The sequence below is a fragment of the Pantherophis guttatus genome, chromosome 7 (assembly GCF_059756535.1).
Source record: "Pantherophis guttatus breed Tessera chromosome 7, ASM5975653v1, whole genome shotgun sequence".
Classification (NCBI taxonomy): domain Eukaryota; kingdom Metazoa; phylum Chordata; class Lepidosauria; order Squamata; family Colubridae; genus Pantherophis; species Pantherophis guttatus.
In genome coordinates, this window is record NC_142069.1 from 71,153,296 (window position 1) to 71,176,815 (window position 23,520).

The 23,520-nt window shown below is 35.0% G+C and overlaps 1 protein-coding gene across 5 annotated transcripts in view; it reads right to left on the bottom strand.

Annotated features, from left to right (window-relative positions):
- Nucleotides 1-23,520, bottom strand: part of GRM8 (glutamate metabotropic receptor 8) — a 538,008-nt gene that overhangs the window by 174,080 nt on the left and 340,408 nt on the right. For all 5 annotated transcript variants that reach the window (XM_034421356.3, XM_034421368.2, XM_060687140.2 and 2 more), the window contains exon 7: nucleotides 13,754-13,954. In XM_034421356.3, coding sequence (XP_034277247.1) covers nucleotides 13,754-13,954 — 201 coding nt within the window. The remainder of the gene's footprint in view (nucleotides 1-13,753; nucleotides 13,955-23,520) is intronic.

The following is a 23,520-nucleotide window of genomic DNA, read 5'->3' on the forward strand; positions in this document are numbered from 1 at the left end:
AGTGGTTTTCCAAGAAAGATATAATGAAACATTCAGATGCCACAATTGTGGATCCAGGGAACACAATAGAAGAGATTGTCCCAAAATTACAAAAGAAAGACATAGGTCAGAACACAGAAACAAATACATCCATAGACAGTCTTCCATTGATAGACATAGATATAGAAGCCCACCAAATTACAAAGAATATAGAGGGGGTAGAGATAATTCAAAGGACAGAAAATCTGGTTCACTAAATGGACTAAACAAGCAAGACAACACTAACATACAGCAAACTGAGGATAATAATTGGCTTATTGATTCTGGAGCAACCAATCATACTACTAATAATAAAAACATACTATCTTCATTTATAGAAGATAAATTTGTAATAAAGGTAGCCAACCAAGAAAAGGTCCAAGTATTAGGAAGAGGAAATATAACCTTGCCTGGTATAGGAAAAATAGAGGGGGTATTACTGATACCTGAGATACCTCATAACATATTAAGTGCCATAAAACTAAGCAGAGATTCTGATATTAATATTGTGTTTTCAAAAGGAAAAGCAACTTTGGAGAAAAATAAAACAGATATAGGTACAGTAATGATTAAAGGAGGCCTACCTTATTTAATAACTAAAGAGAAATGGTTACACAACATTGATTCAAATATGGAAGATTGTATTGAACTAGATAATGAAAACATTAGCAACAGTGACAATGATGAATGTAAAATAGCTCATGATAACAAGGATGCACATAATGAGAAAAAACCAAAAATAGGTAAGCCAATTCATGATGAGTGTGCTCATGTCTTACATAGGAAGTTAGGACATGCCAGTTTTCCTGTAGTACAGAAAATGACTGAACACGCAGAAGGTGTCAAAATAAAAAATTGTGAAAACTATTTGGAATGCTCAGTATGTAAATCTACAAAACTAAAAACTAGTCCCAGGCCTAAAAAATCTACAAGGTCAACTAACAAGATTTTTGATTTAGTACACATGGACCTGGTTGGTCCACTGACTCCATCAATCATTTATAAAAAACGTTACTTCTTAACTATTGTGGATGACTATAGTCGCTATGGATTTGTTTACACATTAAAACACAAAGATGAAACCTTTCAAAAATTTAAAGAGTTTTACAAACGCGTAGAAACACAACACAATATCAAAATAAAACAAATAATGACAGATAGAGGATGTGAATTCATGTCTAAGGAATTCTCCCAATGGTTGAAGGACAGAGGAATGTTACATTATACATCTAGCCCATTTTCCGCGTTCCAGAACGGAATTTCAGAGAGGAAGAACTCTACATTACAAACCATGATTAGATGCACATTGGAAGATGCTGGCTTAAGCAAACAATTCTGGTCAGAAGCCCTACAATATTCCAATTACACACAAAATAGAACTTGGTCCAGCATTGTGAATAAGACACCATATGAAGTGATGTATAATAGAAAACCAAAACTAGCACACATGCACATTTTTGGAGTCACCGCAGACGTACACATACCTAAACAATTAAGAAGAAAGGGAGAAAATGTGTCTAGAAGACTTAGATTTATGGGATATGAGACAGGTACAAAAGGATACAGATTCATTGATAATAATAACAAATTTATAGTTTCCAGCACAGCTGTGTTTCATGAACAGGCCAACTGGTCTTCATTAAGAATACATCTTAATGAAATATTCCCAAACAACAACACAGATACTAAATCCCAAGAGAAAAGAACTGTAGAAAAGCAAAAGGACAACAAATATAAAAACAAAACCAAAACATGGACAAACAGTCAACACAAAATAAAGACAGATACATTAACAAAAAAGGAAGCAAGATATTTGCATGACAATAATAGTAAACCCGAGAAGCCAATTAGAAACACTAGAAACCAAATGCCAAATAAATATAAAGATTATATAATGCATATGGATGGAGAAACTATGACACCTAGCACATATGAGGAAGTGTTAAAACTTCCTCCTAAAGAAAAAGAAAAGTGGGAATTAGCAATGACAAAAGAGATGGAAAGCTTACAAGGATTAAATGTATTTACACCTGCGATTGCACCAAAGGACAAAACAATTATTGGTACTAGGTGGATATATAAAATTAAAAATTTAGAGGGAGGCAATACTCTATATAAGACTAGATTAGTTGCACAAGGTTATGCGCAGAAATATCCAGAGGACTATACTGACACTTACTCCCCCACAGTAAGAACTGAAAGTGTAAAAACGGCTCTAGTTGTAGCATCAGCACTCAATCTCGATGTATTCCAGTATGACATACAGACTGCGTATTTACACGCAAAATTAGATAAGGAAATATATGTAAGGGCACCTCACAGTCAATATACAAATAAGAATGAGATTTGGTTATTAAACAAAAGTCTATATGGGCTAAAACAATCTGGTAAACGATGGTATGATTGTTTAGTAAAAGTACTAAGAACTATGGAATTCAATGCTACCACTGCTGATAATTGTTTCTTTGTTAAAAAGGGTAATGATTACATAGAATTTGTATTGATCTATGTGGACGACATTTTATATATAGGTAATCACAAAGAAAGAAGAGAAACATTTGTAACAAAGTTAAATGAACATTTCTCATTGAAATCCTTAGGTAAAGTAAATAAGTATCTTGGTGTTCAAATTAGTAAGACTAAAAGGGGATTCAAGCTTTCTCAGAAAGATAAGATCACAGAACTTTTGAACAAATGTAACCTAAATGATGCTAAACCCTGTGATACTCCAATGCAAACTGATTTCCTAAGAAATGCTGATGAATCATCCCCTGAATTCAAAGATAACACGTTCTATAGATCAATCATAGGTTCACTTCTTTACATTTCTAATTGGACAAGACCTGACATCGCTTTACCCCTTAATTTATTGTCCAGACATGTCAGCAAACCAACTATGTATCATTGGGAAGCTGTTAAAAGAATATTAAGATATTTAAAAAACACATTAGACTTTTGCTTAATGTTAGAACCTAATAATGTCAAGGAACCGAAACTCACATGTTACGCAGATGCAGATTGGGCTGGAGACACTTCATGCAGAAAAAGTACATCTGGTTACTTATTTCTCCTAAACGATTGTCCAGTTTACTGGTACACTGGCAAACAAGATTTAGTGGCCACTTCAACAACAGAAGCAGAATATGTTTGTTTATCTAAAGCAGCAAATAACCTTGTATGGTTTAATGATCTGATTTCTGATGTTTGGAAAAAACCTGCACTACCTTTTGTCATGCACGAAGACAATAAAGCAGCCATTGAAATATCTAGATCCGACGCCATTGGACAGAGATCTAGACATATAGACATAAAATTTAAACATGTGAGACAATTATCTCAAGATGGATTTATTAAAGCAGTGCATTGTGAGACATCGGAACAGTTAGCTGACATATTGACAAAGCCTTTGCCATCTAAGCAACATAAATATTTGACTTCCAAATTATATGTATTATATTGTTCTGAATCTGAACGTAATAAATGTAGCATATCGAATCGGCATTTAGAGGGGGATTTGTCACAAGTAAATGCCTTATTCTCTAATGTGTAAATAGTATATGAACGGGATGTCAGGGGTTAATTTATTCTTCACTTCTTAATGTATTCATACTTCACCACTCCCATATCTAGCTCCACCCATTGTATATATAAGGAGCTACACACACTCTCTTCTTTGCTTCTATCTGTGAATATTCAGTGAATATAGAATGCCTTATGTAAATAAAAGAAAATATATTTGAACTCTTAACTCTCTCATAACTTATTGAGTCTGATCCTGAAAATATCGCAAGATAATATTTGCTCCATGGTTGGAGTAGCAGCTTTAGCAGTAGATAGTCAATCAATCCTACTATTGCTTTATTATTTCCACAAGGTGATGGCTATTCTATCTACATTGCCTACTTATCCTTGGCACACAAAGTGGTTGACAGTTTAATCATTTTATTAAAACTCTCTTGATGCAAAAAAATATATATATGTCTGTCTGAAGGAAGATTTAATGTTTGCCTGAATTCAGAGAAATACAGTCTGCAGAAAGAAATGAATGCTAAAGATCTCACCAACACCTCAGAGATCAGTTATGCTTTATACTCCACTCTTTTTGATCAGCATTTTTTGGCAGAAAAGCAGAAACAAATGTTCCAGGACAGCTGAAACTGTGGAGCTCTGATTTTTCAAACAAAAAACAAGATGAACATTGCTGCAAAGTCCATGTATATTTTATTTCACTTTCTCTCATTAATTCTTATCAATACTTCCAATTTTGCCAGAATCAAGTTACATTAGACTTTTTTGTTCCTTTTTCTCTTTTAAAGCCATGTACTTATTAAAGCATATATTTTATTACATGGGATTAGAGAGTATTCACACAAAGCTGACCATGTTTGTGTTTGTCCAACTGCAAGAATGCTGACACATCTGAGTTACCCTTTTCAAGATGATTAGCATATCCTGACCAAATACTTGTGAATCAGGACTTATGCTACTGGAGTTTGTGGGACATGAAACATCCAAAGCTGGATTCCTGCAGCAATAAGCAGAGATCCAAGTGCCATATTGTTTTTATCAGTAATAATGTGAAATAATATGTTAGAGTTGAGATTAAAGTCATTTTCTGGACACACTGTGTTCAAAAACATTGGTTTGCCTCCAGAGAAATGCCTATTGCATGTTCTTTCCACTTTAAAACAACTGGATTCAGCAAGATCAAGAGCAGACTAGAGAGATTACAGGCTGTTGAAGGAAATCCAAATAATACTTACTTACTTACTTACTTACTTACTTACTTACTTACTTACTTACTTCATACAGTAATAACCTGGGTAGTCCAGACTTTGACTGCATGCAATTATACATTAGTCTACAAATACCGCAACATGTAAGGCTGCAATGCACAATTTTAATGGTATTATTTAATGGGACGCAGTGGATCAGTGGCTAAGATGCTGAGCTTGTCGATCAAAAGGTCAGCAGTTCAGCCCCCTAGAGTCGGGAACGACTAGCACATATGTGCGAGGCGAACCTTTACCTTTACCTTTTAATGGTATAAAGGCCACAGCAGGTATTTTTTAGACCTAGCCATTTAAAGTTTAGGAAGTTTTAAATTTAGCTGCTTTTATATAAAAATAAAAATAAATTAAAATAAAATAATATTTGTGCAGCTGTCTGAGATTTAATGTGTTTCTCTAGTGTTTCACTCTAACTACACAAACACACAAAATCTCACAAAGCTGTATGTGGAATTTTGTGTGTCTAGCACAGCTGCTTTTACATTGTGGGTGAGCCAGTTGTGTTGTGTTGTGTTGTGTGTGTGTAAAGTGTGAAAGTTGTTTTTTTGGGGGGGGGCTTTTTGTGGCTGTATGAGGTTCCTGTTTGTTGCAGGGGCCATTTTGGGTCTAGCACAGCTGCTTTTATATCGTGGGTGAGCCAGTTGTGTTGTGTTGTGTTTTGTAGGTTAAAAAAGGGCAAAGAAGTGACATTGACTTGGCCACGCCCACCTGACCAACAAGCCACGCCCTCCCAGTCACTTTACCATTAAGCCACACCCACTAATTAAGCCACACCCATAGAACCGGTAGCAAAAAAAATTAGATTTCACCCCTGAAAGGAATTATCGGTCAAGTATCTTGCATTAAATAAAGTCATTATGTCAATCTGGCTATTTCATTTTACTTTTCAAACTGTATTTTTAAGCAGGTCATTAATATCTAATAATTATTTACGCAGATTCAAATCAATGTAATATGTAGTCTTTTCCAAACAATCTGGAAAAGTTCAGTGATGATGGACAATGGACAATTATATTCACCAGACAAAACTGGAAGTTTCTAAACATTTATTTTCCTGCAATTGCCCATCTTAATTGTCTTTCCTGATAGATATAGCAGACACCTGCAAAATAATCATATATATTATAAATCTGATCTTAATCCATGGGCATAAATTTTATTTCCCTGAAACTGTAGCTGTTGTTACATTTAAAACAAGATCAACAGACCAAATACATTTCTGAATCAAATCAGCAGCCAATTTTATTTATACTGTGTTATTTCACTTGCTACCAACCCCTAAATCTCAAAATGGTCTGAGATGTGATACGATTGTAAGATGTTGCAATGACTTTTGTATTCTGTATCACCATGCTTTGTATTTCAATAAATACAAAGAGCATACAAATATGCTCTAAAATGATAGAGAGACTGAAAATGTTCATGTTTTCATGATGAAATAGAATTAGTCCCCAAATTCTTTCATACCCCAGGAGAATTTATTCTGTTTTGAATACATCTTTTTTTAGGTTTGACTGTGTAATGCCCCAGAATGAAAGGTAACAGCATAAGAGACTGGATTTACTTCCGAAAATGATGAATAACCCTCATCTTGTGACAAGCTGTGATGTACTGCTCCCATTAAGCTTGCTCTGAGTGAGAAGATATTCCTGGCTTAAACTGCATGCTCTGGAAACATAACTAAAGAAACTTCAGTGGCATATCAATTATATGGGTTTACTGTGCTTTAGAGAAAAAGATCACTGGGCTGTCATGAAGGTGTCATAGAACATTATACAGATGAAGCCACTGGCAAAATAACATTTTCTTTACAATGCAAAAGAGGTATTAAAAACAAATAGTTGCACTTTGATTACCAAAATGAATGCAAAATATAAATTTTTCATTTAGAAGTAGAATTAGATTGTTATTAATCTGCTGCATTTTCCCCAGAAACAGTACTGAAGTATGTCCATAACAAAGTTATGGTTTTATTTTTAATAGGCTAAAAAGAGCAATCAGGAGCCTGGATAGCTCAACAGACTAAGCACTGTAATTTAACATCTGCTGCTTGCAATTACTGCAGGTTCAAATCTCGCTAAGGCTCAAGGTTGACTCAGCCTTCCATCCTTTCTAAGATAGGTAAATTGAGGACCCAGTTTGTGGGGGCAATAAGCTGACTTTGTATAAAAATACACAAAAGTATGAAGGCTATTGCTTAACGCACTGTAAGCCGCCCTGAGTCTCCGGAGAAGGGAGGTATATAAATCAAATTTAAAAAAAAAATGTTTCCAGGACCGGCCAAAATAGACTTAATTTAAATACAAATTTCAAAGTAATAAAAAGCGTAGATAGCTATCACTGCATATGATTATCCTATGATTGAGGAACGTTTTTCTCAAGATCACTGCAAGGGATTGGAAAATAATAGTAGAACAGTAAACATCATACCTGCTAGAATGGAAAAAAAGTGTGGGAAAAAGAACAATTTTCAAAAATGTCAATCTGGGCATGATCCAAATGTTCAGGTGATCATATGTCTTTCTTTAATAGCAATAGTAATAGCACTTATATACCGCTTCATAGTGCTTTCCAGCCCTCTCTAAGTGGTTCACAGAGTCAGCATATTGCCCCAACAATCTGGGTCCTCATTTTACCCACCTCGGAAGGATGGAAGGCTGAGTCAATCTTGAGCCTGGTGAGATTCGATCTACCCTTGACAGGTGTCCACTATTTGAGTGGACAGTCCGCTTGTTTCACACTATGTTCACTATTTTTTTTCACAAAATAGTGGACATTTTTTTTATTCAAAAGCTTTATGATGAAATGGTAAGTGATCTAAAGCTGTACAGTCTAAGAGAATAAGGATAGGAGAATCACGTTTTGTCTTTTTTTTCATAAGTTAGAATGAGACAAAGATCGAATATCCATTGAACTCGATTCTCCGAAAAAATTAATGATGAGATTAAAATAAAAATATATTATAAAATTATGTACAGTTCACATTTTTAAAATGTATTGTAGCTTGTGTCGACTGACCTAAAATGGCGTCGAGTGATGAGAGTAACAGTGGCGAGATTTCGAATTCTTTAAAACAAAAGAGAGGAGTATGCAAATACACCAAAGACTGGGAAGCTACTTTTGCATGGATTACCAACAACGAAACCGACAGAACAAATATGACAGCCTACTGTAAATTGTGTCAGAAATCGTTCACAATTGAATATAATGGTATAAAAGCTGTCATACAGCTTGCAAGCACAAAAAATCATTTAGATAAGGAGAAAATAGCTTCCAGCAACAAGCGAATCAATTCATTTTTCATTGTTAAAGACTCCTCTTTCAGTGAGAAAGTGACTGTAGCTGAAATGGCTGAAACTTACCATGGGATCAAACACCATATTTCTTTCCTGGATTGCGGTATTAAGTTAATGAAGCAAATTTTTGATGATTCAGAAATTGTAAAAAAGATGTCTTGTGGAAGAACCAAATCATCAGCTATTGTCAATGAGGTTTTGTATCCTTTTTCTATTGAGTTGGTTCTCAATGATCTTAAAACTGGAATTCCATTTTCTCTCTCCACTGACGCATCGAACAAGGGAAATCGCAAAATGTATCCCATTGTTGCACAATATTTTACTTGTGAAGAAGGACTGTGTGTGAAAATTTTAGACTTTTATGAGGATTCTTTCGAAGATTCTACATCAATAAAATATCAGCTGTGTCGAGTTCTTAGTGATAACGAATTGGAAATAAATAATGTTTCAGCTTACTCAGCAGATAATGCATCGGTCAATTATGGAGTGAACAAATCTGTTTACCAAAAATTATTGCTGGAAAATGACAATATTGTAGCTGCTCATTGCAATAATCACATTTTACACAACAGCGCAAAAAATGCATTAAAGCAGTTATCTTTTGATATTGAAAATGTAGTGCTGAAGATTTTTGCTGAATTTTCGAATTCTGCGAAGAAACGAGAAGAGTTGAAATCATTTTTTGAGTTTTGCGAGTCAGAATTCCATAAAGTTTTGCACCATGTTCCAACATGTTGATTAAGTTTGTTTAAAGCGGTCGAAAGACTTCTTTTAAACTGGATACCTCTAAAATCGTATTTTATTTCTCTTGGATCTGATGAGTGCCATAAGGTTATCTGGAACCTTATTTCGGATCAGGAAAATGAACTCGCAAAGGACGATGAACCAACAATTTCAGAATTGTATTTATATTTCACGCACTTCTTCATGTCAATAATGCAAGACACCCTACTGAAGCTGGAAAGCAAGAAAATTCTTGCATGTGATCGTCATATTATCATGTGTAAACTGCGTGATTCTTTGCAAAAAAGATACGATAAGCAGTTTTTTGGAATGAAAGTTTTATTTGCCTTACGTAAAAAACATTTGCCTGAGAATGCCGTGCAAAAGTTCAAGAAAGAAGCCATCAACCTGTATCAAAGAGCCATTGAGTACCTAGAAAAGTGGTATAATTTCACCGATTCAGTATATGAGACACTAAGTTGTTTCAATCTAATTGATCGCAATAATCCTCCAACTTTAGAAGAAATGACGAACATCTGGTTATTATCACCATGGCGAGAAGAACTTCCACCCAACACTCTCTTCGATGAAATTTCTGCCTTAGAAGAAGTTTATGTTCATCTGCAGGGCGATTCATCCCTTGATAAGTGGACGTACTTTTTCAAGAAAGAGCCAGCTCCGAGTTTACTGAAACTGTTCCAGTATTGTGCATCAATTCCGGTATCAAATGCAAACGTTGAACGAATTTTCAGCGTCATGGGAAATTTGTGGACTGACAAATGTAACCGACTGCTTGTACCATCAGTTCGAAGTGAACTTTATATATTTTTTAATATTTCTCAACGTTGTACTGAAATTAAAGAATTATTCCTTAAACACAAAGAATTGATCAAAGCTGCGCAGTCAAATAAAAAATACACACGACAGCAAAGTAAAATGTAATTTAATATTTTACATATTATTATAATATATTTGATGTTTTGAATTTTAAGTAAAGTTTTGAAGTGATTATTTTAATACGTGTTAAAATATTTGTAAGAAAATATATAATTTAATTGTAATTTTTATTTTATTTTTTTACTACTTAACACCCCCCCCCCCCGCTTGTCCGCTATTTTTTGGAAGCAGACCTGGCAACCCTAATTCGATCTGCCAAACTGCTGGCAACTGGTGATCAGAAGAAATAGCCTGCAGTACTGCACTGTGACCATTGAGCCACCGCAGCTCATTAATACCTTTAAATAAATTCCTTAATTTTGTAAAGTTGTAATTAGACTTGGAAAATGTACCAGTGATGATAAATGATTTTTTAAAAAAAACTTTGAAGCACTCCAGATCTTCTCAGATGTAAACAGAAATCACCTCTATTGCTGTGGAAGATTTGTATGGTAAATATAAATCCCATCTGTAACCTTTTGGTAGCTCATTAATTTTCTTCTAGTAGGAAATAAATAGTACAATGCCATGGAGGAACTATCGCATATCTTCTCAACACTGGAATCAGAACCTGACCCTAAGAAATTTGGTTGCTCAAAGCAAAAGGTGAAACAGTAAGTCTCCTAGTGCAGGGGTGGGCAACTGTGGCCCTTTTACAACCTGTGAACTTCAACTCCCAGAATTCCTGAGACGGAAGTTGAAGTCCACAGGTTGTAAAAGGGCCACAGTTGCCCACCCCTGTCCTGGTGTACTTCATGTTCAAAATAGAACCTCGTGATAGTTTTATCTGTATATAAACATGGAGCAAGCCCCACATATAGGCAATCCTCAATTCACAACAGTTCATTTAGTGACCATTCAAAGTTACAATGGCATTGAAAAAAGTTATTTATAACCATTTTTCACACTTACGACCGTTGTAGCATCCCCATGGTTACATGATCAAAATTCAGGTGTCTGGCAACTCATTCATATTTATGATGCTTGCAGTTTGCCAGGAACATGTGATCACCTTTTGCGACCTTCTGACAAGCAAAGTCAACGGGGAGGCTAAATTCACTTAACAACCGTGTTACTAATTTACAACTTCAATGATTCGCTTAACAACTGTGGCAGGAAAGATTGTAAAATGGGGCAAAAACCACTTAACAAATGTCTTACTTAGCATAAATTTTTGGCTCAAATGTGGTCATAAGTCAAGGACAACCTGTATACTCACTGATAATGTTATTTAGTTGGGTAATGAAATATCTGCAAGCAAACAACCGCACCCAGCACCAAGGACTCCACAACTCATCAAACATAACAGTATCTTCCCCCATGTCTGATAATATAAAGAGATAAAGTATCCACTTAAATGTTTATATGTCTGAATACAACAACACTAATTGCTGTCCATAATAGTTATTTCAGCTACAGTATTTGGATTTGGTATCTTTAATGTAAAACAGGAGTTCAGTTAATTAATGTTAATTACTTTTAATATTGCTAGTAATCTATTGTGGTCAGGTTAGTAATTCTCATTCATATATCAGTAATAAACAATTCAAGATTTTGATAATATTTATAGCAACCAAATGAAAACATTTTCTTTATATATTAACTTTAGGAACGTCAGATAATTATTAGTCCCTATCTCAATGATTCTAATCTGAATTTGTCTACACAACCATTGGAGGGATAGATAAATGATAGTTAGACAATAGATAGATAGATAGATAGATAGATAGATAGATAGATAGATAGATGAGGCAGATCTGCCTTTTATTAAAAGATTCTAGGAAGTCAATAGACAAATGACTATAAACCAATGCAGTAAAGCATATATAGTAATTTGATATTCTTCCATTAATCATATCTAATTCTTGGAGATTGCATAGAGCACGGGTGCCAAACTTGATAGCATCACATGACCTATCACAATGTTTTTTGCCTTTGCGGAGCCAGAGTGGGCATGTACTGTGGGTGATGCATCCAGCCCGTGGGCCGCCATTTTGACACCCCTGTCATAGAGGAAGCCCCTGTAGTTTTCTTTTTCAGAAGTGGTTTGGCATTGCATCCTTCCTAGGGCTTAGGGAAAGTGGCTAGCCAAGAGGCACTCAGCTAGCTTTATGCCTAAAGCATGACTAGAATTCATAGTCTCCTGGTTCCTAGCCTAATTATGTCTTAACCACTACAGCAAACTGGCTCTCTATATAGGAATATAACAATCTCAAAATCACAGTAATATAAAGAGGGGTCCAGATTGAATCTTAGAGTAGATGCAATAAAATCAATTAAGGGATTCGTGAATTAATAGTCCTTCTCTAAATTCAGTTATGTTTGCATCTAACTCACGATATTTTGAATGAAATCAAATATGAAAAAAATAAAATAAAAATAAACAATACATTCTTGCTATTATTTTATTTGGTATGTAAAGTCTAACATTCCTTTTGTGGACATTACAGGGAAAGGGAAATCAAAACAAGATGAGATACTTTTACTACAGCAAATGTGCCTATTGAACAAATGTTTGGAGGTTTGCCTGCTTGTTTGGTTGGCTTCGGGAAAAGCATCAGAAACGTACAAACAGTTTCCATTTGGAAGCTAAATTGAAAATGACCTTGTGCTTTTTAAAGGAAGGCTAGCACCTGAGGTCACTAGAATATAGTTTAATAGTGCTGATCTGCCTAGAGTTTGCAGGCATTATGCAAAAAGAATAATATTATACAGATTATTCTGCCTTTCCCTTTGAAAAATGTGTAAAACACAATCCAACCACAGGACAATTAATTTTCAGGAGGGAGCAGGTGCTTTGAAAAACTTTTATTTCCCCTTCCCCTTTTCCTCTTCATCCTAAGACCCATCAAACATTAAACTTTGACTTAGAAACTTCCACTGATCACGCCAATGGAACACTAATTATATTTTCTCAGCATGGAGAATGCTACAACATTTCATAGAGTTTGGCTTAGAAGTAAGAGAAGATACTCAATAGTATGTATCATTTTTTGCTTAATTGCTGAGGTCAAACATAATTCTTTATAGAGAACAGTAACAATAACCGAGTTACTTAGACTTACTGTGAATAAGCAACACACAAATACATATCATCTATTCATGCCTGTAATCCTCTCATTGAGTAAGAAAGTAAGAGTAACAACATCAGGAGTGTCAAACTCATGTTGTCATGGTGGCATCACGTGATGTATCGGGACTTTTTTCCCTTTGGCTAAACTGGGCGTGAGCATGGTCAGCGCTTGACGCATCCAACCCTTGGGCCATGAGTTTGACAGCCCTGAACTACATAGAACAAACTAGAAAAAGTCTGCTTAGTAGAATTCCTGAATCCTTGAATTATTACTATTAAACAAGCTGAGATTTTTAAGCCACCAATAAACCAACTCTACCACCAATTGAATATCATTCCTTCCTAAACAGTCTGAAGTGCTCATGCAAAGAATGGACTTAAACCAACATTTTATCCATAGTAACCTAGAATAAATCAAGCATGTTAAATGTGTAACAATGAAGTATCATAATGGAAATATTCAGAAAAAGATGATGCTTCTATCAACAATTATACATCTAACTGCAACATCGATACATCTATGTTGTACTATACATCTATAGAGACATTGTTAAGCTATTTTAAAGATAATTAAAACTAAAGAGTGCATGATCTCTGTCTGTCTCTTCTTTAATTAGTGTGTTATCTATCACAGTTATAGAAGGATTACATAATTTTTTTTTAGAGGAGCAATTTTCCATTTGTCTATTTGACTTGACATAAGTTTATGTTTAATTTTTCAGGCAAAACTTAACATCAACTTAAAAAGAAAAAAAGGTGCTCCTTCACTTCGTTCTTTTTGAGAAACAAAGAGAGAGGGAGAGGGGGAGGGAGAGAGGGGGTGAGAGGGAGAGAGAGAGAAATGTTTTCATAAAGAGTTTCAAAGTACTTTGTGGCAAATGAAAAATCTAGCACAGATAAAAATAGTATGAACTTACCATTGAAATTCACTGCCCGGATGTAACTAAGCAACTCTTTGCCATCAATTGTACTCATGCGAGGACAGAGTCCAATGTACCCAGGGCAAAGTTCTTTATGCATGTTGTGTAATGCATATGCCATTGAATATACCGCATCAATGACAAACTGAACCTTTCCTTCTTGTTCATAAGAAGAATCTCTTGCAATTCGTTCCAATCCTGTGAAAAAGAAGAGAGATGAAGAATCATTTTACTAGCCTAGACACTGAGGCAAATCTATGTATTGAATATTCCGTGTTGTACAAGAAGGTTGTGAACTCAAAATTAATTACACATCCCTGGCAGATTGAATGCTTCGACACAGTTGATATTCACAATATATTTCAGCTGAAGAAATAAGAAGACGACGCTGGGGAAAGTGGCATCTTATTTTGGAAACAGATGAAAAGGAATCCTATGAGGCTACTGGGATTAAATACTTCTGGATGGACTCATCATTCAGTGTTGTGTAAAATAGTATTTTTTAAAAGTTGCTAACTTTAAGATGTTGGACTTGACACATCTTAAAGTTGCCAAATTTGAAAAACATTGGTGTAAAACAATACACAAATCTAAGCTAGAAAGTCTTTCTCAACATAAAATTTATAGAAAGTTCAAGAAGTAGAATAGTATGATAATAGAAAATTATTAAGTTTTCATTCAAACATTAATTTGGGTAGAGAAGTAAGAGAACATTAAATGAAGTAAATCTTAGTTACACTAAATATAACTAAATAAACATCTATACCACCCTTATATATACACATGGTTATATTCAGGCCATTGGATGAAAAAAATGTTTTAATTTTTAATCACAAAGGAGTACCTGTTAGAAGATTAGCATATTTGCCATTAGTTTTCCAACCTTTGTCTTATAAATTAAGTGTAGAAAGAGGAAACATTTTAAAAACCTACTCAGGATGCTGTTTCCAAACTCTTTGTTTTCAGCTAACTAATTCTTTCAGAATAGCTGACTGACTATTTAAACAGTTTTTACAGCATTTGTACAATTCAAGTTTAATTTAAATGGGAAGACTACCTTTATATTCTCCCATTACTCCCATGGTTGACAAAGCACTTTAGAAGGAAGATGTGTTTCCATGTGGGGCCATTATTTGTATAAAATGGTGTATGGTTCCTACTTCTAAGCCAGTATTAGCTGGGTGGGAAATTCTCAGAGTTGAAGTCCATATACAGTATCTAAGAACATATCTAAGAATTGCCAAGTTTCACAAACACTGTTTTAAACAAAAACTATTATAGATTTAAATTAAGGCCTATGTACAGCTGTTTTAAAGATGATCTTGATTGCTCACATAGTAAGATTTTTGAATAATTTGGCCACCTAGTACTATTCCATTTATGGTGTTAGTTGCTGATATTCTCACACAAAAATTAAATTGATCATACATAACTGATACAGATTAACATTAAATATAATTATCAGAGGCCAGAAAAAGGCAATTTAGGTAGACAAATATTTGATACACTTAAGGAGAAGCCGTAAGTGTTTATCTCTGAATCATCCTAGCTAATCACATTCTTAATTAACTCTGAAGAGTAAATTCACTCTGAAGAGTGAAGAAGGCTTCAAGCTCTTCTTAGAGTTATCTGCTAAAAGGGCTAAGCATAAATGAACTGAAAAAGACTGCTTGCTACTCTAAAAAGTCATGTGTTTTACGCTCACCAACCTTACTATTTACAGTATATTATTCAGCATACAATCAAGGCTTTAAAAGCAGATCTGAGAATAAAGGCATAAGCCAAGAAATGAATAGCAGACCTGTAAAAGCACAAGTGTATTTTTTCATTGCACTTGGCAGTTGCAACTCATTTATTTTTCAGATTGAGGTTTGCCAAGTAAATAACTGTCTCTAGACAGCCGTTCTATTCATATAAGTACTTTCTGGGTCCAGATTGAGGGTTCAATGATGACAGAACAACTGGGTAATCAAGTTCAGCCCAGTGGTGAAATCCATTTTTTTTTTGCCACCGGTTCTGTGGGCGTAGCTTGGTGTGGCTTGGTGGGCATGGCAGGGGAAGGATACTGCAAAATCTCCATTCCCTCCCCATTCCAGGGGAAGGATACTGAAAAATCCCCATTCCCTCCCCACTCTGGGGCCAGCCAGAGGTGATATTCACCAGTTCTCCAAACTATTCAAAATTTCCGCTACCGGTTCTCCGAACTGCTCAAAATTTCTGCTACCGGTTCTACAGAACCTGTCAGAACCTGCTGGATTTCACCCCTGGTTCAGTCCCTTTTAAACACATGACATACACATCTCATGCATGTAAAAGGGGCAGGGCTTTGATAACCCCACTGCATTCAAAGTAGCTAACTTCTCAAATTAGAGAGGTAGAAAAGAGAGGAAATGAATCACTGACATTATGGGCAATTAAATTTCCAAAGTCCCTTCCCAGTTTTCTATATACACTAAAATCTAGATAAGACTAAACACCATAAATATTGCATCCATTTTTGTACATTAGGCCTCCATTTTCAATGTCATCTTTAAATGTTTTTACCTAATAGATACAAAATCATCCAGAAGAAAATCATGTTTGTTCTTTACCACTACAAAAAACATAGGGAATGTAATGTTCCATTCCAATACTTCCTCAGTAAATACTCCTCTTTTAGTCATAAACATGCATCTTGTAAATCTTAAAGCTTCAACACATTTGTAACAGTAAATCAATCAGAGCTATTTCCCAATGTCATCAGTAAACCCTTCAAAGAAAACAAAAATGAAGTTATCTTCATGGAAGTAGAAATGCAAGAGGGACAAGGGTTGTCAGAATGAGATCAGAATTAGATGTAGCTTTAGGTTATTTTGAATTAACCTTGACCCTGAATATAACATATAATATTATAATATAATATGACCCTGGATTTAATATATAATATTAAATCAGAGCATAGCATCTAGAAGTTTTACCAATCCCTTTTTCTCATTTTGCTGATCCTATATCAAGTAACATACTGCATTTCTGTGTTATGTGCATGTATACACTGGTAAGCAGAGAATACGAGCAATAAATTATGCTAATGAGCTCAGGACGTCTCTATAAGCAGGATAGTGCTATAAAAACTGAACAATACAGGAGCAAATTTTAGTACGGCAAGAAAAATAGGCAAAAGAAAGTAGGACAGATCATTCTGGAGATTTTAAAGGAGAGCAAATCAGGCAGAAAAATATATTTCAAATGCATCCATATGGAAGAGTCAGCTGGGAAGCATCTTGCAAGATTACAGACTGACTGCTCCATTCTTAAATCTTCCTCCTTGCCAAGTGATACAGGATGGAGTTAATACAAAAGAATTCCAGAAATCATACCCCAAAAATGCTTTCTAACAGACAGGAAGCAGCAGGTGAAGCTAAGCAGAATTACATCAGATACTTGTACAATTAGCACAGGGGCCTCCCAAGGCTGTGTGCACTCTCAACTTCTCTTCTCTCTATATACCAATGACTGCATCTCAAACGATCCATCTGTTAAACTACTGAAGTTCGCAGATGACACAACAGTGATTGGTCTCATTCGAGACAATGATGAATCTGCATACAGACAGGAGGTTGAACAACTAGCCGCGTGGTGCAACCAGAACAATCTGGAACTGAACACACTCAAAAGGGTAGAAATGGTGGTAGACTTTAGGAGAAACCCTCCCATATTACCACCTCTTACAATACTAGACCACACAGTATCAACAGTAGAGACCTTCAAATTTCTAGGTTCTACCGTATCTCAAGACCTAAAATGGACACCTAACATCAATAATGTCATCAAAAAAGCAAAACAAAGAATGTTCTTTCTGTGCAAACTCAGAAAGCTCAAACTGCCCAAGGAGCTGCTGATACAGTTCTACAGAGGAATTATTGAGTCTGTCATCTGCACCTCTATAACTGTCTGGTTTGGTTCTGCTTCAGACTTCAGAGGATAATTAGAACTGCAAAAAAAAAAAAAACAATTACTACCAACCTGCCTTCCATTAAGGACTTGAATATTGCACAAGTCAAAAAGAGGGCTGTGAAAATATTTACAGATCCCTTGCATCCTGGACATAAACTGTTTCAATTCCTACTCTCAAAACAACGCTATAGAGCACTGCACACCTGAACAACTAGACACAAGAACATTTTTTTCCCAAATGCCATCACTCTGCTAAACAAATTATTCCCTCAACACTTCAAACTAGTTACTAAGTCTGCACTACTGTTTATCTTGTCATCGTTCCTATCACCCATCTCCTCCCACTTACGACTGTATGACTGTAATCTGGTTGCTGGTATCCTTACGATTTATATTGACTGTTTCCTAATATGATTTGATTGCTTATTTGTACCCTATGACTATCATTAAGCGTTGTACCTTATGATTCTTGATGAATGTATCTTTTCTTTTATGTACACTGAGAGCATATGCACCAAGACAAATTCCTTGTGTGTCCAATCACACTTGGCTAATAAAGAATTCTATTCTATTCTATTCTATTCTATTCTATTCTATTCTATTCTATTCTATTCTATTCTATTCTCACATTGTTTAACAAAAGCATCTATACCGCTTGATACATCTTCAAAACAAGTACTCATGCCCCAAACTTGACTTTTGGCACAATTTAGATTTTCTTTTTTACAATAAGAAACTGTCTTTACTTTGTTTTATTTTTCTTGGGATGTGGTTTTAATGTCCAAATCTAGTCTACAGACCTGGAATTTTCTTATTATCTCCTATCTAAAACTAACTAGATTTGACTCCTTTGAAGCAATTTTTCAAAATCAGCAAGTCATGATGGTGTTGCCACTTGTTGGGACTCTTTAAATCTTAAAAGTTATGTCTTCTTTGATTTATGCATGAATGGCAATTTTATGAATGGTCAATATAGTTTCCAAGTAATTTCATTGACAAAAATGTGGAAGTGATTGGCCTTTACCTTCATCCCATTTTATTGAAGTGATATTCCTTGGTGATTTCCATTTAAGTACTAACCAGGTCTGACCCTGCTTAGATTGGAAAATACATTTTCTGGAAGCTAAATACTAAAAATAATACTTAAAGTAACTGAAATTAAGTTTCTTGACCAGCATTGTTACAAACTGAACATTGCAGAAATATACAAAAGCAGGATATGAATCTTTAATGATGTCTAATTAAGGGGAAATTATATTAAGTCTCTAGGATTACTTTTCAGTCAAAGTCAGAATTCATTATTCAAAGATCTACTTCTTGACTATACAATTAATGGATAGCTAACCTCTTTATTTACAACATAATCTTTTATTTTTTGAATCCCTTGCAGTACCCATAAATCATATTGCAATATCAATTATAAAACAAACTTATTAATTAACACAATATGTCCTTCTCTAATTATAGAATGATTGCAATAATGTGGTTGGGCTTCCTATCTCCTAAGAAAAGCTGAAAGAGTTAAGCTTTCTCAAAGACACTGACTATCATTCCTCTTTCTAAATGTTTACAAGAAAAAAAGCTGCTGAGAATATTAATTATCTAGTTGTTTCAAGAACCTAAAATAGTATAATTTAACTGGATGACAGTGACACATCAACCTAATTGGTTGTAAAATTTAATTATAGCTGTACTCTTCAAAATAAATGTTATAAATAAATATAGCTATAAAATGATGCATATTGTAAAAGCCATAAATATAAGTCAACCCAGCTACAAAAATGTATTTTATGTCAGTCTATTTATTAAATATATTTATGTCTTAATCCATTAAATATATTTGTGCTGAACTCAGGAAACCAAATTCTAACTTTCCTAATTTAAAGTAAGCCACTAGGTCCAGATACGCTAGTTCTTAGTTCACTTTTAGTTACCGGTATATATCTTGCAATTTCTATAGCCATTGTCAAGATACTTTGCTTGAGATAAAATTAATGCCTTGAAAGATTATAAAGGAGTGAAAAAATAATTTCTCAGTGGATTAAAGGGACTCCCTTACTGGAAAATGTTTGATACATTGAAATACATATCAGCTAACCCCAAAAGGGTTTTGATTGATTGGCTAGTCCAAAACCTTGGTAGGAAAAATATCTAAAGCTGAATCCTTGCCTTCTTCATTTCTTCGTTACTTTCTATTTTTCACTAGCCCTCTTTTCTATGGAGCATGAAAATCTTGTAAAAGATCATGATTGTTACATGAAACTACATAATCCATATGCAATCTCCTAAACATGAACACAGATGTCCCAAATGTCTCCATATCCATTTCCATTTCTAAGACAAAAGGACACTCCATCAAAATAAAGATACAATTCTGTGACTTTAGTCTTTCCAGTTTTGTATCATATAAATTTCCAGAGCTAACAATTCATAGCCATTTAATTCAATATTTAATCTAGGGTTTCATATCACTTTAATTAATACTGGCTGGATTGAACCTATCTGGATCATGGAACAACACTTCATAACACACTAGTTATCATTCCTGCAGAAAAATCACATTTATTTAAAGTTAAAGCTACAAAATATCTGACAGCAATTATACTTGAAGTAAAAAGGAATTGGATTTTATAGCCATCAAGTGTTTGGCAAAATGTAAACTTTTGTGATGGTGAGAAATGTTGGCAATAGTAATTTCACTTTCTCTCAGGAGTTCTATTATAAAGGGATTATAATAGTATGAACAGTTTAAATAAAATAAGAGACCACCATTACTATTTTAAAGTTAGAGACATTGACATGTACAGACCTAAAGAGAAATTAAGTGCATGCATCTGAATCGTAGCCTAAAATTGAAATGTACCTGTTTGAAAAGGGGATATAATAGGAAGACTAATGCATGTGTTTTGATAAGTGATGGATAAGAAGATAAGGTGTATGAAAGAAAATGTATCCTTTTAGAGGGAGCCTTATTCACAGAATTTTAGTTGAAATCCCAAGGACATAATTCTGTTTATGGTCATCCTTCTTTTCTCACATCTTTTCTCAATTTTCTTTCTAAATGAAACCAATTAAGGTGAAAAATATGGAACAGCTGAACAATTTGGTTTTAGTCACAGCACCAAGCAGGTACTTTTGAAAGTACAAGAATCTAATGAATTCATGAATCATCTGGTGTTGTATTTAAAAGAAAGAAGTTCATGCAAACTCTTTGTCATTGTTCTTGGTCTGTAATTTATTCAGACATAACTCCCATTCTCACTTATCATCAACCAATTCCATGTGATTATCTCAATAGGATGACAGTGCAGTCCCATACATATCTACTGAAGTCAAGAATAGACAAGAAACACGCTATTACAAAAAAAAAATAACTATATTACCACCAGCCAAATTAGACAAGGATTTAACTGTATGTCAAAATATGTCCTTTCGGGAATTTTATTATGCTTTTGTGACTCAAAAATCTAGTAAACTAGTTTTGAAGAAAAGATTTTGTTTCTTTTTAGAAAAACACCAAATATTAGGCCTAGGTAAATAATAGTTCATAGTCTAATGAATTAATGCAAATAATGGACTATACTTAGAAACAAAATTGCACTTCTCAAGACTATGTATGTTAATAAATATGTGTGTACACACACACACACAAATGTAAATACAGCACTATGCCTTCAATCAAAATATCATAATTCTTCACACATTTTGGTTTAATTTGTCAATATTCTCTTTTCAGCCATATTATTTCAAAATAATGTGTCCTATCTCTGATTCAGTGTTCTTCTGCAATAATATGAAGGCAACAAGTAAATTATGATTTAATGCAGTGATGAAAGGAATCTATAGACACTTGCTTTAAAAAAGTAGGGAAATATACTAGAAAAAAAAAGGAATAGGGAAGAAAAAAATCTCAGAAGCAAAACAAGAATACAAATTCTCACACCACAGAGAATATAGTAAAGTAATTTGGGAAAAGAGGAATAATTTGCATGATGAAAGAGATTACAGGATCATTAAGGAGCCCAGAAAAAGCATTTCAGAGGATGAACATGGCTTAAAGGAAAATCATCTTTTTCCCAAGTTATGCAGCTGACCTTGCATAGCTGCTTAAAACAGAGGATAAATGCCACTTTCAGGTGTACTCCAAAGAAACTTTCTGGAACCAAATAATATAGAGGCACAATCAATCACATTACATTTAAGACCACCTTAGCAGTGGTGGGTTCCTTCCGGTTAGGTCCGATTTGGCCGAGCTGGTAGCGGTGACCATATGATGTCACCGAACCGGTTCTCCCCCCGCCTTCCCCCCCACCCCCACCCCCCCACGTTATTCTTACCTTTTATTTGGTCCCACCCCCAATCTATTGCTGCCTCCTGAGTCCCAGCTGATGACTAGAGGGAAAAAAACTGTTTAAACTCTTGCCGCGGGGCTTCAAAGGGCCATCCTACAGCTGATCAGTGTTAAAAGCAAACAAATGAGTCGGGTCGTAAGTGCGAGGACTGGTCGTAAATGCAAGGACCTTCCAGAAATGACTCTGACCAGCTAGCCATGCCCACCTAGTCACATGACCTCCAAGCCACACCCACAAAATAAGCCACGCCCACAGAACCGGTAGTAAAAAAAATTTAGAACCCACCCCTGCACCTTAGTTATCATGGTGCCCTCCAAATTTATCAATCAACTCCATAAACTGTAGGTGAAGTGATATGGACATTATTTGTCATCCTGTTATACAAAAAGATTTGGGATTTATAAATTAAGAATTTCCGAATTTCTTTTTGAAGTGTCTAAAATACAAACAAATCTTCCCCGTGTGATGTTCATAGCCAGGCATAAAAGCTTCTATTTCAGCTATGCTATCACATTTACAGGAAAGTAAGTGTCAGATTGGTACTCGGAAGAATGTTTTACCTTCTTCAATAAACACACATAAGAAGCTGACAGACGTTACTGCTTGGGTAATGAGGAGTGACCCATTTAAGGGCAATAAAATTTAAATCATATATGAAGATACACAAGGATAAACTGCTATGTGATTATTTTTAAATAATCGATGTAAAAACAGGATTAGCTACCTTGTCCTTATATGTATAAATCAGGAAGATAGAATCCATGTAGTTAGCACATTCACATATTTGTATGACTATTTTTTATTATGGCTGGTCCAGTGGTGAAATTTGAGGTCTGCTACCTGTTTGCGGTGCACGTACATGCACGGTGTGCGCCAAACGCATGCATGCACACCACAGGCCCTACCACACAGCGCTGCAAAAGAAGGTTTAAGAAGCCTTTGCTAAGGTAAGTAGAACAGCGAGGGGTGGAACAGCTGTGCAGCGCAATTTAGATTTGCTAGAAAGCAGTATTTCCTGCTTTCTAGTGAATATAAATCACCCGGCACAGCTGATCATTGGAAATACCAGTTCGTCTGAACCGGTAGCATTTTTTTACTACCAGTTGGCTCGAACCAGTAGCTTTTATTATTACCAGTTTGCCTGAACCGGTAGCATTTCACCCCTGGGCTGGTCATACAGTCAGCCAAATATTTAAACTGGATTTGGCATATTTGTCAATCTATCAGTTCCTTCCCAAGGACCTGGAACAGGCAGATATTATTTTTAAAAAAATAATTTTATTTAAAATTATTGTATACAAATATGAAACTTTCATTTTATCATATACAAATATATGAAGAACGGTTGCAGGAACTGGGTATGTCTAGTTTAAAGAAAGACTAGGGGAGACATGATAGCAAAGATATGTTTCAATATCTCAGGGGTTGCCATAAAGAAGAGGGAGTCAAACGATTCTCCAAAGCACCTGAGGGCAGGAC